The sequence below is a fragment of the Stigmatopora nigra genome, chromosome 21 (genome assembly GCF_051989575.1).
Source record: "Stigmatopora nigra isolate UIUO_SnigA chromosome 21, RoL_Snig_1.1, whole genome shotgun sequence".
In the NCBI taxonomy this organism is placed as follows: domain Eukaryota; kingdom Metazoa; phylum Chordata; class Actinopteri; order Syngnathiformes; family Syngnathidae; genus Stigmatopora; species Stigmatopora nigra.
The window spans coordinates 3,328,721-3,346,218 of NC_135528.1; the positions used below are offsets into that span (position 1 = coordinate 3,328,721).

The 17,498-nt window shown below is 35.9% G+C and overlaps 2 protein-coding genes across 6 annotated transcripts in view; both read left to right on the forward strand.

Moving 5' to 3' along the window:
• Positions 1-82: 82 nt before the first annotated feature.
• rp9 (RP9 pre-mRNA splicing factor) lies at positions 83-5,355 on the forward strand. The gene is made up of 6 exons (XM_077743565.1): positions 83-402; positions 1,190-1,220; positions 1,303-1,432; positions 3,588-3,679; positions 3,968-4,029; positions 4,812-5,355. The coding sequence occupies exons 1-6, from the start codon at positions 254-256 to the stop codon at positions 4,981-4,983; spliced, it is 636 nt and encodes a 211-aa protein (XP_077599691.1). The 5' UTR covers positions 83-253; the 3' UTR covers positions 4,984-5,355.
• Positions 5,356-8,808: 3,453 nt separating this feature from the next.
• elmo1 (engulfment and cell motility 1 (ced-12 homolog, C. elegans)) overlaps positions 8,809-17,498 on the forward strand; it is a 59,781-nt gene continuing 51,091 nt past the window's right edge. For 4 of the 5 annotated variants that reach the window (XM_077742942.1, XM_077742946.1, XM_077742945.1 and 1 more), the window contains exons 1-2: positions 8,809-8,964; positions 11,519-11,603. The gene's annotated coding sequence lies outside the window, so the exon portion shown is untranslated. The remainder of the gene's footprint in view (positions 8,965-11,518; positions 11,604-17,498) is intronic. The other variant, XM_077742944.1, reaches the window with a different exon arrangement.

Below are 17,498 nucleotides of genomic sequence, written 5' to 3' on the forward strand. Positions count from 1 at the left end.
AATCAACTTTAGGATATACTACTACTGTACTACACAATATTGCCAGGGGCAGTGTCGCTAACTTCCTGCTGAGGGCGCTAGACTTACACGAAGCAGCTCTACTCGCCCATACCGGAAAACCACAGTTTCACTGCAATGTTAGCATCACATTAGCGTAACCGCTGTTCTACTAGCCATAACGCCATGCTAAGGTGCATTGCGCGTATTTGGAAATCATTTATAATAATATTGTGTGTTTAGCGACAGCTACAAAATGTCGTCCAGGAAGAGATCGAGGGAGCGCGACGACAAACGCGAGCATAAGAAACATAAGTCAACGTCCAAGGAAGACGACGAGAAGATAAAAAGTCAAATGAAGAGGCTCAACCAACAAGTACAAAACCTAAAACACATCGAGACATTGTGAGTAATGCAGTTTTTTTTAATAGTGATAAACTAGGAGAGAAAAAAATATTAAATTTGACCATTATTCAATGCATGCCCCGCCCACTTCGTACTGCGATGAAGCCATCGGATGTTCGTGTTTACAATCAAAATAGTCTGCCCGTTTAGTCCAAGCATTACGGTAATCCCATTCAAAACAAAGCACTATACGTATAGCTCATAATTTAAAAATAAAATAAAGTATCTCGATTAAAAACACACTTTACTCCACACGTACAATATTACGTGAATCCCCCTGAATGCTTTTTTTGTGATACTTTAAGTGTAAAAAAAAAAACATTTTTTCATAATTTCAAGACAAGGTGTGTCAATCCTATCAGTACAAATACTTAAAATTATGCAATTTCCCAGATTACATTTGGAGAAAATTGAAATTAAAGTTGCTACATGCTTTGTCATGGTTGCACTTCCCATTTTTGTGGTACTGTAGATTTTTGCCTGATAGAACTCTCTCACTACTCACCTATTTAAAATTACGCAATTTGACAGATTTATTTTGCAGAAATTTGAAATTAAAGTTGCTTTATGTGTACTTTGTCATGGTTGCCCTTTTTTGGTACTAGGCAAAAGTTCAATGTTTCTTAATTACTTTACTGTCACCTAAATGAATGCTCAAGAGGAAAAAAAATGTCTTGAACAATGACTATAAAGAATTAAAAAAAAACATTTAATCATCCAGAAACCTACAATGTTGGTACTCAACTTGCAAAGTAATTGTGCAATTAACACATCTTTTTTTTTCTAGCTATGAAAAACCTCCCCCTGGATACATTAAGGTAATGTCATAATTTGATACAATCAACCAAGTCTTGACAGTCATTAAAGTGACTTCTTCTCCCGTCCAACTTTGATTGACAGGAGCATGAGGAGAAGCCCGAGGACTGCATTCCTGCCGAACCTGGAAATGAGGGTGCACGTAGCTTCCTCGCTAATGCACCCACGAGGGGCCTATGGATGCCGCTGGGCAAGGAGGTGAAGGTGATGCAGTGTAAGTGCAGTACACACAAACCATGCAATTATTCCCTTAAGTGATCTAATTGAAAACCAATTTTCTCTTAACTGTTTATAGGGCACTCAAATCCTATGGAATATAAATAAGCAAATTGACTTTACATTGTAATTGGGGACCATAATTAGGGATGTTTTGCCCATACTATTCCAATGCAACATTTGTATTTTTAGACCAATAAAAATGCTACTGGTGCCTCCTGAAAAAATGCACTGGTTTACAAATATTACAAAATACTATTAGTATTACTACATTAATACTTAAATTTGTCTATGTACTCCTATAATTCCTATAAAAAGTAATGTAATCAGACTTTTTCAGCTGCAAATGTAGCATGCCTTGCAGAAAGCATATTAAAACAACAAAATATATTATAATAAAATATTTATGCTGGCATTTTTCTCCAGGTCCATATTTTTTTAAAATAACAATCACATGATGAGCCACATTACCATATTCCCTCTAACACAGGTGTCATCGAGTTGATAGATAACACAACCCCTACTGCAATTATTACAACTACAGGCCCATCTAGTGTATGTATAACATCCCCATTACTACTACGGCTACTACAGTAATACCTCAACATACGAGTGCCCCGACATAGCAGACATTTGAGATACGAGTAAAATTTAGAGGAAATATTTATTTTGAGATATGAGCCAAATTTTGATATATGAGTATACAGCGAGCGCGAGTGGCTGCTCATAAGAACATCATGCGCATTGTCTTTCTCCCCGCAACTCCCTTGTGTAATGCCTCTATGAGCACTGGGCGGAGCATTGCATTTTTTTATGCACGCTGTTTTATCCACATTTTTAATGTAATGCGACAATAATGTTTTTTTTTTTTTAAAAAAAAAGGTTAATATTTAGAAAAATTAAGTGCATTTATTGTTAAAACCTGCTGTCCACATACAGGAACATGTCATTTAAGCCACACCAAATGTTAATATTGTGGCAAAAATGACCCTAAATTTAATATCCACTTATTTGAAAGCTGGATCTTTATCTAGTTTTTGTGTTGTTTCTTGAGTTACATTGTACAAGTTGAGGTTGCATTGAAAGCGAGGTAACAGCAAGTTTGGCCGGCTGCGACATGGCGGCTGCCTGGCAAAACAAAACAAATGTACGTACAGCTGGGATCTTCATTGTTCCTCCAACTGTCACACCAAAGTGCAACCAATGTCTACTATGACTCATATTCTCCCTTTCAGGCTTGTCGGAAAGCCTCAGAAATTCGGTATTTTTACTCTGTTGGAGGGAGGTGTGCTTAGACATTACATCCCATGGATTGTGAGAAAAATGTTACTAAACTAAGAAGAATTAAATAAAGGATAGTTTCATATTAAACTCGTTGGCTGCTATTGACAGAGAAATATACATACATACTTAAAAATAACCAAAAATTTAAAATAAGATAAGGTATGTACCAGGGGTAAATTTTGTCGGTCCTAAAAGTGATCACATTTTTAAACAGATTTTTATTTCCAATAACTGTCTTAATGTGTTGTAAAATGGTTCCTTGAGATGCAAGTTCAATTTGTTTTAGGACCATATCTGGTAATAAAACAACTATATTTAAATTCCAATTCACACCCCATTCCTAAAATGTTTTTTTATACTTAAATATATTTGTTTATTTAGATTTTTAATGAGGACTTTGCCATCAAATGTCAAATTGTTGCTCAAAGGACAAGACAACAAAAATGTCCAAGTAACAGCTTTTATTTCAAAAACACTGCAATTAAAGGTGTATTATTTTTAACGAGATTGCACTTGGTACTTAAAAAAAATTATATTCATAACTTTTACACAGTGTCATTATGAGCAAAGCATACGTATTATAGCATTTATCTAAATGGCATTGCTGCTTTATGAGGACAATTTCAGAATAATTAATTAATTTATTGATTAATTAGCACTTATGTTCTGAAATCCAGTTTCTAATGTCAACCAATTAATAGCCAGGTTTGTTTAGTCATTTTTCTAAATGTGCTAGGCTCTTGTGTCATTCTTTGGTTACCATGGCAACTGGACACAGACATGAAAGGGGAAATAAAGACATGATTAATTAATCAAATGATTCAATTACTACTTAGTCATCATTTTTGTTCCCCTTTTTTTTACGGCAGGCTGGAGGTGCAAACGCTACGGCCATCGCACGGGAGATCGCGAGTGTCCGTTTTTCATCAAAGGCAACCAGAAACTGGAGCAATTCCGGGTGGTGAGTGACACTGTATGTAAAAAATATATATAAAAAAATAAACCACATAAAACGGATGCTGGCTGGTTCATCTAATGTAGCCTAATGGGACAATGGAGCACTCAGACCCTGCAGTGATTACCATAAATGCAACTGTGTCATTTTCCTCCTCCTGCTGCAAAAATGCTGAGTCATGGCAAACAAAGCAGCAAAAGCTAAATACGGTGCCTTAAGAAGCCATTTCCTGACAGATATCTCGAATTTTAGCTGTCCATTTTGACATGTTCGTTTTTTTTTTTTTTTGGGCAGGCGCACGAGGACCCAATGTTCGACCTGATGCGGGAAAATGAAAGGAATGAGAAGGAAAGCAGGTATGTGTATAGTGATCTAAATATTATTTTGTGTTTGTGTGATCAGCAGAAGCACACTACTGTAAATTTACATATACAGTGGGGCAAATAAGTATTTAGTCAACCACCAATTGTGCAAGTTATCCTACATTAAACTAACAATAAGCACACTTTTTTCCTTTGTATTAGTCACTAATACTAATAATTAGTGCAAATAATGAGTAAATTATCAAAATGTTTATTAACAGAATTTTCCTTTTACATTATGAACAATATATTATGAACAAGAGAATAACATAAGAACATAAATAAATGTCAATTCATGTTGTCTGCACGTACTAAAACACTGCGCCCCCTTGCAGATAATACAAGAACTACAAATTTTAAAGAAAATTCGGATTTTTTTATACAATGCAGCTTTCTTCCCCGGGCCGTACCAAACCACCAGACGGGCCGGATCCGGCCCGCGGGCCGTATGTTTGACACCCCTGGCATAAAGCATAATTTGTTCAACACAATAACCCCAACACCTGTTTTTTTTATGTAGTGTTTCATCTTTTCCCCCAATGCTTGTTTTGAAAGTTAAGCAATGGTGAGGTTGGGTTGTTGACACTTGCATTTTAGCCACACGACAGCCAATAAAACGCAAGAGATTCCATTTTGATTTGTGCTAATGTCTGAGTTGGTGGTTAGAATGAAGCTCATGCTCATAAATCATCAACACATCTTCAGGCCAAAACTGATACAGCTCAAATAAAGCAATCGTTGTTGATGTTCTCGCTAACTTATCCATTCTTCTCCAGAATCAGGCAGCTACAACAACTTCTCCAAGACACAACATCATCTTCCTCCTCTTCCGACTCTGATAGTAGTCGTAAGAAGAAGAAAAAAAAGAAGGACAAGAAGAAAAAAGACAAGAAGAAGAAGAAGCGGAAGAAGAAGCACAAGCGTGAATCGTCCTCAGAGTCTGACTGAGGAGCGAGAACGAAAGAATATCGAGGAAAGACCCCTTCCTGCCAGGTGACACCGACTATGCACAGTGGATATGATGTGACCATTTTTCAGAACTCGAAAGTCGTTTTCTTAACCTCACCATTTTTGGTTTCTGCGAAAACACTCTTTGGAGTGCGCAACGGAAACCGCGCACCGCCACGTTCTCGAGTAAACCCTCAGGACGTGACTGAGTAGCATATTTGGGATGGTTTGAGGTTTGGGGGTTGTTTGCTCTGGAAAAGAGTTGACTCCACGGGAGTGGAATGTACGCCAATGTTTCATGGTGTCTTGAGAATAAAGACTTTTTTTTTTCCAGCATGCTTCAAGTCCAAACTTATAAAGATGTGATGAGGAGTTTGCTGTGGCACGAGCCTTTATTTGTATAGAGTTTTATGATCCCTATGCCGTTATCGTCTCTCACTTTTAATTCGTTAACGCAGATGGTCATATACTGCTTGGGTTTCTCTGAGGTTCCTTTCCCTTATTTTAGCGTCATTTCAGGAGTGAAGGTCTTGATGATTATTTTTTAGGATTTTTAAGGTTTTGTAGCCAAAAACCTCGAACATTTCTACATTTGATGTATAAAATGTTAGTGTGGTAACATTTATCCAATATATATATATATATATATATATATATATATATATATATATATATATATATATATATATATATATATATATATATATATATATATATATATATATATATATATATATATATATATATATATATATATATATATATATATATATATATATATATATATATATATATATATATATATATATATATATATATATATATATATATATATATATATATATATATATATATATATATATATATATATATATATATATATATATATATATATATATATATATATATATATATATATATATATATATATATATATATATATATATATATATATATATATATATATATATATATATATATATATATATATATATATATATATATATATATATATATATATATATATATATATATATATATATATATATATATATATATATATATATATATATATATATATATATATATATATATATATATATATATATATATATATATATATATATATATATATATATATATATATATATATATATATATATATATATATATATATATATATATATATATATATATATATATATATATATATATATATATATATATATATATATATATATATATATATATATATATATATATATATATATATATATATATATATATATATATATATATATATATATATATATATATATATATATATATATAGACTAATGGTTACAATTAAGTTTCTCTCCAATTTTGTGGTTTTTCACCTCATGAAAGTTTCCTATAAAACCCTCAAGCTAAATTTTTATTGAAACTTGGGTTCCACATAAACCAATGAAACAAACTGTATTTTTTACTCTTTCTAACGATCTTACCAGATTGAGATAGAATGGCTTTCCCCCTTTTTGTCAAATTAAATAAAATCTTCAACAACTCCCTTAAATGTGTTTTCCAGATAATAATCAGTTGCATGTAGTATCAGTATTATACTAAATTTCCATTCAGTGACAACAGTTGATTTTGCATGGTTACATTTTAACCAAATAACTATATAAATGTTAATTCTCTGTTTACAGATCCAATGTTTATCTCAAGGAAGTTTTCCTTTACCTTAGCCTTGACAAGAACTGTGGATTTCCCATCTAACAGTGTCAAAAATTCTCCTGCCTTTCAGGTCATTTATTGTAGACTGAGACGGAACTACTACAATTTGACCAATACCCCCACCAGCAAGGAATTCTCGCAATTTTTAGACAACCACAGATGAGAACAGGGGTCCTATAGCTACCAATCGATCACTTAGGTGCTATTGGTAGACCGCATGACAATAACATTTAATCCAAGGATTGGATTTGCAATAAAACTTTATATGGGACTTGAGCTGGGAAACATTGCGGAACGTTGGCTCCTTGAAAAATAGATCTTTGAGCACCCCTGGATGAGAAAAAACAAATTTGGACTCAACTTCTCTATTGGTGGTATCACACCGCCATTTTTTGACCCAAAGCCAAGGTCAAGAAAGTTCTCGGTTACGGCATTAGTACGACATTTTCTCTTTCCAAATGGACAGAACTATGTGTTTTTTGTCAATTCACTGTAACAAATCTCAACCTGAGCAAAGGATACCCCAATAGCCGTTAACTTCTGTCCGTTAATTTCAAAGATAGACGAATGTTGTCATTTCCCTGCCCGGCACTGAAAATATCACAGATGGAATTCAGCCCTGAGAGCGACACCGCTGTGAAGTTCAGTAGATGTGGAGACATTTCATCCTAACGCTTTTATCTTCTTCAGTCTGATTAACTGCTAAAACTGGCCTGTCTCCAGAGATGGCGGGTAGACTTTAATCTATGTGAGTAGAGCTCTTACTCTTAGCATGGGGAACAATGGACATCACCTTGGCAGCAGAATGTGTCCTGATCCAAGTGAAAGATTTCTACGCAATAGAACTAATAAAGCTGGCATCTTGTTCCTATGCAGCTGTACTGGGCAAAGTGATTCGCTGGCTTTGACACCCCATTGTGCAGCTTTAAATTCAAATGCAGCCCCGGATAGAAGGATTACTGTTGCCAGCTCTCGCCTCCAGTCCGAAAACATAGGCTCCATTTATGTTACTAAACACATCTAAAATGCTGTAGATTTGGTTAGCTTTGATTGCTATGATGCTTCTCGAAGCATATTAAACATTTTATTTAGAAATAATATTCAGTGTATATGTGCAAGGGTTTTTATGGAGATTTTCAAATAATGATGTGCTATTTTTAAGCTCTAAACACTTTTTCCTAATTTAAGACGCTAACTGCTGAATTTTGTTGGACAATTGAGAATATTGCAGTATTATATATATTTATACCTATTTAGGTCTAAAATGTATTTTGCTGTGTCTGTATTCTCACCCTCTTTGTACTGTGACAATGAAATTTCCCAAATACGGGATGAATAAAGTTATCTAATCTAATTACAATTAGGGTGTTTGTTCTCATTTATTTATTATTTATTTTATTTTATTATTTGATGAGAATCATCAATGTAATTTAAATAAAAATGTTGACATTTTGATTCATCCTCACGGTATCCTTATAAAAAATTGTAATATGGATTATCATAATAGTAATAATTGTTGTTATTATGATGATGACGATGATTATTATTATCATTATTGTTATGATTATCATTATTATTATCATCATCAGAATCATCATTATTATACTTACCATTGTTATTAATATTATGATTATGGTTATTTATAAATAATAATCAAGAGTTACTGCTAACCACATTAGTCACTTTATACCTACTATTATGTGACCACTTATTAATGTTGTCTTCTACTTATTTATTATGTTGACTCCTTATTTATTACTTATTTATTGATGATCTATTTATTATTATCAATTATTGATTGTTTATCTGTTAATTTGTTTTTATTTTATGCACTTTCTTACTTATGCTGTTGACTACTTATTTATTTATTATTCATGACTGTTTTATTTATTATGTATTTGTCTCTTTCGTTGTTGTTATTTGTGTACTTCTGTCAACGCTTTAAATCTCATTATATTTGTATAATGACAATAAAAGCATTCCATTCAATAACAAGTCTTCAAAGCGATGCTGCAGTGTTATCCAATAGAAATGTCGCTTTTTTACACACAAAAACACGCTGCTGAATGTGATTGACTGGACAGAGCTGGTGCTTTGTGGTTGTCATGACGATGGCGGCCTGTAGAGGGCAGAGCAGATGAGGAAGTACCCACACTAACACACACACTAACACAGGAAGAAAGAGAGAGAGGAGTGAGAGAGTGACACACAAAACAACAGTCACACGCAGCAACTCCAGTTGGAGAAGTGTCCTCGCTGCAGCAGGTACGTCCACGAATCTACCCCCTTTATTTACAGCATTTTATCCGGAAAGTAACGTCTCCCTTTGTCGCCAGATCTTACGCCGCGGCGAGGTCTGCGCGTGCACGTGTTTTGCAGATTTCCACCGTTTTCATGGACGCCCGCTTACGTGTTGTTGTATGAGCGCATGTGAGACTTTGTTTTAAGTGGCATTCGTAAAGATCGGCACCGTGCGAGTTGTGCGTTTGGCTTATTTACGCTTTTTTGCTGCGGCGCGTGTCTGCGTGTGCGCGTGTTGACGCCTGCCTCTGCGCAAATGAAGGAGAGGTGCGTAATGGTGCGTGGACCCCCTCCACTAACCCCGTGTGTTCGTGGGTTTTAGTCGGCGTCTTGTCTATACAAAACAAACTACATTTTGTTTCATTACATTACTCGTGGATGTGACTTAAAACGGTTGAAAAGTTTTTAATGCGTCAGATTCGCTTTGAAATGGCCATGCTTTAATACACTCAGGTGTTGCGGAACGAGTCAATCAAACGCGGTCACTTTAACAGGAAGCGGAATATACCATGTGATAAATTTAACATATTTATTCCGATCGGGCATATATTTCACGTATTGACTGCCATTGAGAGGGATATACGTCCCATCCTTAAATATTTTTCATCCATTTTCTGAAGCACCTTATCATTAGGGTCGCGCGGGGTGCTGGAGCCGATCCCAGCTGACTCTTAGCCAGAGGCGGGGGACCCCCTGAATTAGCCATGTACACTCACACCCATACCTAGGGGCAATTTAGAGTCTCCAATCAGCCTAACAGGCATGTTTGTTAAATGTGGGAGGAAACCTGAGTACCTAGAGGAAACCCACGCAGGCTCGGGGAGAACATGCAAACTCCACACAGGTGGAACGACCTGGATTTGAACCCAGGAGCCCAGAACTCTGAGGCCGATGCGCTAAGCACTCGCGTCGCCGGGCTGCCAGATATACGTCCAGTTCATTTAAATTGGAGTTGGTGGCAGCGAAGGAACATTTAATTAGCTGCCAAGCTTCCCAATTCAAATTGATTGGACGTCGACTACTGATAAATTCAGCTGAATTGACAGTGGAGGTATTAAAATGACCACATGATTGGACGTCTGTCCCCGTCAATGGCGGCCTTTTTAACTCTGGCTGGGATATATTGTAATCCATTTGATGCTCAAGGGTTGGCAGCAATGGGATGACACTCACTCCCAATGGGTTGGACATCTGATGGTGATAAATATGCAACATAATCGGGTTGGACGTTTACTAGTTTTACTCATTTCACATCGTTTACTTGCTGCCAACACCACAGTTAAAATATATTGGACGTCTATTCGTGAAAAACACATTTTGACGACTTGTGCTTTCATATGCCTGCCAAAGTAGGAGGTTTTGCACACCGCCTAGAGTCAAGCTACCATAGAGGCAATCAAAAATCGAAAGGAGTACCACCACATTTTCCGCTCTATAAAATGGACCAGATTAAAAAAACACACCTTTAATAATCTATTATATAATCTATTTTAAAATGTATTTCATATGTATGATGCAGTATTGGTAGTAGCAGTAGTGGTTGTGGTAGTTGTAGTGGTTGTGGTAGTTGTAGTGGTAGCGGCGGTAGTAGTAGCGGCAGTAGTAGTAGCGGCAGTAGTAGTAGCGGCAGTAGTAGTAGCGGCAGTAGTAGTAGCGGCAGTAGTAGTAGCGGCAGTAGTAGTAGCGGCAGTAATAGTAGTGGCTGTAGTAGTGGCAGTAGTAGTAGTCGCTGTAGTAGTGGCAGTAGTAGTAGTGGTTGTAGTAGTGGCTGTAGTAGTGGACTTTGTTATACCTCCAATAAATGAAGCTATAGTAATAGTAGTAGTTGTTAGTTTTGTTATACATTGATTATTATCAAATATTGGTCCATATATATCTATCTATATATATATATATATATATATATATATATATATATATATATATATATATATATATATATATATATATATATATATATATGTCACAAAATTTAATTATTTTAGCTACACCTTATCATGCAGAAAATACAGTACCCTTTGCATTACGTTAACATGATTTTTAAGGATAAAATTTTCCATAATTAGGTCAAAGAACAATGTTAGATCAATTACTCCATGATCCGCGGCCATAACAAAAATACAAGCAACATCAACTCTTAAATTCACCAATTTCATTATATGCAGCTGTGTATGATGACAACAAAGGCTTTTGATTTGATTTAAATGCATGGAAATACGTTTAATATACATTTCATAATATCAGACTTTTGAAATTGTCAAATTGAAGTCTAATTATAGATATGTCGTCTAAGTATATAGAACTAGAGTGCTAATTATTGTGCCACCCCATCAATTTCATTTGCTCACCTTTACGTCTGATGCCTGTAAAGCTGTGTGGCACCATCAAAATATTCAAAAGTTTGAATTATCACTGTACAGGGCTGTGTCATAATAATCATAGATTGAGTAAATTCAGATTCTTGCATTTTTTCTTTTTGGCTTCTCAAACAAATTATATGACGATCGATGTGTTCCAGTGTGTGCAACGTAATAGCAGTTCGTCATCGTTGGAATGATGCCTGGATTTCTCTGCTGAGACATCATCACCACAGGAGTAAAACGGTAATATTTTTCTACTAGCACAAGTAAACTTGTAACATTTTAAATCCCTGTCACGCTCCACCCATCTAAAGTTGATTTTACCAGTCAGGAGGCTCAAAAAAGTCACTTTTTTTAGAACTCTGTGGTCAAATCAGGGTCCATATTAGTATTTGAACACGTTTATTTGCTCACTAGTGCATCTCAAAGTAACAGGTCTCACAGTTATAAAATCTTTTATAGCTAATAAAAAGCACCCAGACAGTCAGTTTATAAAAATGTTGCAAAAGACAGTTCATTTTTTTCACCTCTATTTCGCAAAATATTTTAATGATGTAAAATACATTTGTATACCGTAAGTTTAGGGTGCTGTAGTCAATAAGCGCCTCAAGGAAAAATGTGTTTAGTTATTTACATAAAAATACATTGACAAGCTTGAAAGTTAAAAAAAAGGTTATTACAAAAATGCTGAGTCTAGCCTACAGACAAAAATGGCAGGGAAAGTAAATGTATGTTAGAACATATCCTTTTGCGATAAATACTTTATTGCAACTGGATTATTTCCTATATGTTGTAACATAATTCATAATTTCCAACCAATGAACAAAATTCTGTCATTTTATGCCTCTATACTTTAAATGGAAAATAAGCAGATTTGTCAATTGTCTTTAAGTTGTGTCAGATTTTTAAAAAAAACTTGTCAGCATAATTTTTCAGTCATTTAAATACAGTAGTACATCGACACAGGATTCATTTGAGATACGAGTAAGAAACACATTTTAGTACTATTAAACCACTATTTTTTTGTTACTTTGTGAATAGATGGCAATTTAGAACAGATACAAAGGTTTTTCCAATCCAATATCCTGTTTTGGTTGTTTTTTTCAGAGGGTTGGAACGAATTAATTAGTTTTTAATTCATTTCTATGGGAAAAGTTCGTTTGAGTTACGAGTAAATCGACATACCAGCTCAGTCCCCGAACGCATTAAGCTTGTATCTCAAGGTACCACTGTAGAGGTATTAGAGTCATTCCCCCCTCTCATTTCCAAAACGTAAAAAAATGACTCAAGCAACTATTCCATCGGGCCGGCAGCGGAATGTTCTGTGGAATCTTCGCACTTTTTATTGAGAAAACCACAGCAGCATCTGGCGTTGGATCACAACATTCATTCAAGTTGTCTTGTTATTATGTTCATTATTGTGGTTTTTGGGAGCCAAAATGCAAACGGTGTCACATTCCCTCTATATTTTGGAGCGGCTAAATCCGAGGCGTATGTTCGCGACGTCAGAAGCCGAGGGGCTCTCTTGTTTGCACACGGTTTGCAGCAGCGCTCGCCGTGACTTTAGCCTGCAGAGCTACGTTTGGCCGTGAACGCGGATTTAAACATCCATCTCGCGATGGTCCGTTGATTCGAAGCGCTTCACTTCAGTTAGTGCATACATTTGTGTGTATGTGTATGTGGTTTCAGCCAATATCTCAGTCTTTGGGCGCCACTGTGCCAGAAGAAATATCCTCGCCACTATGCTCAGGGGGACTGTACGTCAAAAGGAATGCACGCAGATTTATTAGCTGCACTCCAGTTAAATATTTTATTTGTCGTCCCTCCGAAGTACACATTGGAGCTACGGTTACAACGCTGGAAGCTTGTAAAAACTGAAATGACTGTAGGAAGTTTATTATTGTCATGCCAGGTAAAGTGATTGGAAGACACTTTGGGAAAATGAAGTGCTACCTTGATATTGATACTTGTGCAGAATTATTTCTAAAAGGCTGTACGAATACCATAAATCTTTCCCATTAGGAATCATTTAAATGGTCTTAATCTGTTCCAAGATGGTATAAAAATATGTTAAAAAGGGAGGGCGATCAAAAGAAAAAGTACAGTTAAACACTACTGTTGACAATTTAATGTACTTTCAGCACTATAAGGTGCAGATGAAATACTTCTATTTTCTCAGATGCTGGAAGTGATGCGCCTTATATGTGGATCAATATTTGTTAATAATTTTATGACACAATCACCCCTAATACTACTACAACCATCACTACTATAGTGCCTTATACTCTGATGCGCCTTATAGTGTGGAATAATGGTACAGTAATCCCTCGATTATCGCATCTTCACTAATCGCGAATTCACTACTTTGCAATTTTTTTTCCCCGCTATTAATTATTTTTTTTAAATTGTTTTTTAAAGTTCATAAAAATGTGAAAATTCGCACTGTAACTCTTTAGCGGAAGCCGCTTTTGCTGCTAGAACTCAGCACTAAAAAAAAAAAGTTAATGGGGTTTTTCAATTATCGCGGCCATGTTTGGTCGACATGAACCACAATATTTGAGGGATTACTGTATTAAAAACCACACATGGTGTCTATGAATGAGCAGTTCAGTTTTAAGATCTTCGATTTGATGTTCGCATCTTTGAACAGCAACAACAAACTATCAAAAAACATGGTTCCTCAAAACATGTAAGTGGCTAAAAGAGTTCCCCACACTTCTCTTGCTCAGCTTGTTATCTTTTCTCATTAGCTACCACTCTGACTGTCATTCACGCCCGACAAATCCCCCTCCACCCTCTTCCACGCATTCAAAACCGCATTCCTCCAACGTGTCGACCACTCTGCTTCCCAGCGGCGGCAGCTATGTAAATTGTTTTCCCCCTTGATGTCAGCCTAGCCTGCTATCTGTCCATCTTAATGAACTCATTTCCCTCCCTCCTCCGTCTCCCCCTGTGACTTTCAACCAACCACTTCTGACTACACATGCAAAAAAACAAGTTTTGATAGAGCTGGCAGTTTGGGGTTACCTTCATTTATAGTCCATCTTAATTGATCCCAGTGGAAGTAAAGAAGGGTGATGAAATTAAGGGCGCATGGGTGAGGTTTTAGGTAGGTCGTGATGAGAAGATGCGCTTGTTTTTGCTGCTGAATTCAGAGGTTTAATGTCCTATTATCATCTCAGGGGATATTTTACTGTATTTGATAGATTGGACTTTAGTGAGGATACATTCTGAGTCTAAAAATAGTGAAAACACAGTTTTAATTCCATTTCTAGTTTGAACAGCTGGGTTTTTTTCTTCCATTTGGTTTCACTGCTGTGGTGGCCAGCATTATTATTATTCTATTCCTAGAAGTCTCATTGTTTGTTTGTTTTTTGTTGCCAAAAAGGGGTTATTTTTTTGTCGAATAAATAATGGAAAGATATTTATGTTATGGTAAAATTTCCTGACTTTCCATCTTGTATTTGGACTGATGATAAAGACAATTTAATATGGACTACTCGTATCTGTGCTCAGAATCCATACCTTCATACCCTTTGACTACATCATTGGTTTCAACTATGCAGAGGATAACCAAATAATTTTTGTTGCACATGGTCTATAGTTATGGATTTATGTGAGTGTTGATATTTGTATTCCTATTATTGCTAATTATTGTGTACATACTCATGATAGTAGGACCTTAATTTTGGGAACAAAATGTATTAAGCGAACCAAGGGTGATGATTTGCGATAATGGAACAGATTCGCCATGGGAAACATTTATACACTCGTGGGTAAGCGCACACACTGACGTCACCGGGGGGCCGGAATGACCTCGGAAAGTGATACGTCTCGCTGAATTCCAGCTGTGCCACTGCAGTGCTGGAAATGGGCAATTTGGAAGGAGGGAAGGGGTGGGTGACAAGCGTCTGTTATTTTCTACGCTACCATTTCACACGCTTGTGTAATGTTTGGCATCACCCTGCTAAAAACGTATACGTTGGGGTGGTATACAGAGTAAATTGAAAGAAACAACTGAGTTAAAAATGATAGATGCTAAAGACGCAGTGCTAGGAAACATACATCATAGTTGTAAAGGGATATTTGTATTTTTTAATCATTTTATTTTTGTCGCAACATTTTGGCTTTTTTACAAAATGCTTTTTGGAGTATAAACACTGAAAAAATGGATAAAAAAATACAATTATTGATTTAAAAGGGGAAAATCAGGAAATATAATATACATCTAAACTTCATTTTTACTTGATCCTAAAACAGAAAGTTGGCACTCATCATTTACTCTCCCGGGCCACACAAAATAATGCGGCGAGCCAGATTTGGCCCCCGGGCCGCCACTTTGACACCTGTGCTCTAAACTAAGCATTTTAACGGTAACTATTTCTATTATTTGCCTGTTTTCCTGTATTAATTATGCTCTTATTATCCTCTGACACATTTCTCTTTACTCTCCCATTATTTATAAGTTCCTTTTGCTTACTACATGTATACAATTACAGTCATCACTTCTTATCTTCATCACAGTAACATCGCACTTAGTTGCTCTCTTATTGTGTTGACTAATGTTTCATAGATCTATGACTCAGTGTTAAATGCATCCTTTTTCGACCTTGCCTCCAAAACAAATATGCCATCTCCCCTTTCTAACACTTCGTCTAACATCCAAACAAACTTATCAACCTTCAACATGTTGTCTTGTAAAGTGATTTTCTTTTCAAAACCATATTTGCGTGAGATGATGCATTTTCGTTCACCCGAGTAGAGGCCACGCATGAAGGTGAACTGACAAGGTCGCCAGTGAGTCGACAGGAAAACCTTGGCTTCAATGGCTTAATGACAACTTGGCCTTTTTACCGTCAGAATCAATCACACCAAGATGTCTTCGTAATATTAGATGTCAGGGTTTTATTTCTTTCCTTTTTCTACCTGCTACATTTTCCCAGTTTACAATGAAATGCCTCTGTTGTTGTACTCCCTTAATGTGAGCGTTTTTTCGCTGCTAAACATTCGAAAAACAGTGTAGAAAGATTAGACGTAAATAAATGTTTAAAATAATATTCTCAGTTATTACATCCAAGTGTATTAAATATAATACAGTGGTACCTCGAGATACGAGCTTAATTCGTTCCGGGACTGAGCTCTTATGTCGGTTTACTCGTAAGTCAAATGAATGTTTCCCATAGGAATGAACTAAAAACAAATGTTCCAACCCTCAGAAAAAAAACAAAAAAATGATATTAGATTGGGAAAACATTTTTATTTGTTCCAATTTGGCATCTATTCACAAATTAACAAATAATTAGTGGTTTAATAGTACTAAAATGTGTTGAATAGTATTAAAATTAGACTGATTTTGCAGAGGGGCGAGGGGGGGGTATTTTTTGCACGGTAACGCGCTCATAACATAACAAACAAATTTAAATTAACTTGGGTTATGATGCAGACGCTCAAAAATAAGTTCAATCTAACCTTACACTAAACTTAATTCTTATTTAGTTTGACATTTTTATAACTTTCTTCTCCCGGGTTGGCTCTATTATCCCCGCCTCCAACCTGACACTCAGATTCAACTTATCTAGGGACGTTTGCTTTTGTCTTCCCTTCAAAATATTCCCGAACATGATGCACACAAAGGTTCTCACAATAGAATAACCCACAACCACTTGACAATGAGAAGTAGTCTATAATCCTCTCTTATTAGCGACCACTCTGCCATTTGCACTGACCAACGGGGGGGGGGGGGGGGGGGGGACGACACATTTTGCTCCGCCCAGTGCTCGTAGAGACATTACGCAAGTTGTGGGGAGAGAGACTGCCCATGATGTTCTGATGCGCAGCCTCTCGCACCCGCTGTATGCTCGTATATCAAACTTTGTCTCATATCTCAAGACAAATATTTGCCCAAAATTGTACTCCTATCTCAAATTGCTCGTATGTCGTGACACTTCTATGTCAAAGTATGACTATACAACTGAAATGCCCCCAACTTTTTACATAAACCTACTATTAAGTGCTGACAAATTTTTGAAAATTAACATTTCCTAGCAACACTCAGCAAAATATCCCAAGTTCTTTGCCATTATAATATGAAAACCTTTACTCATCGTCTAACCAAAACATTTTTTACGTCCTTTACCT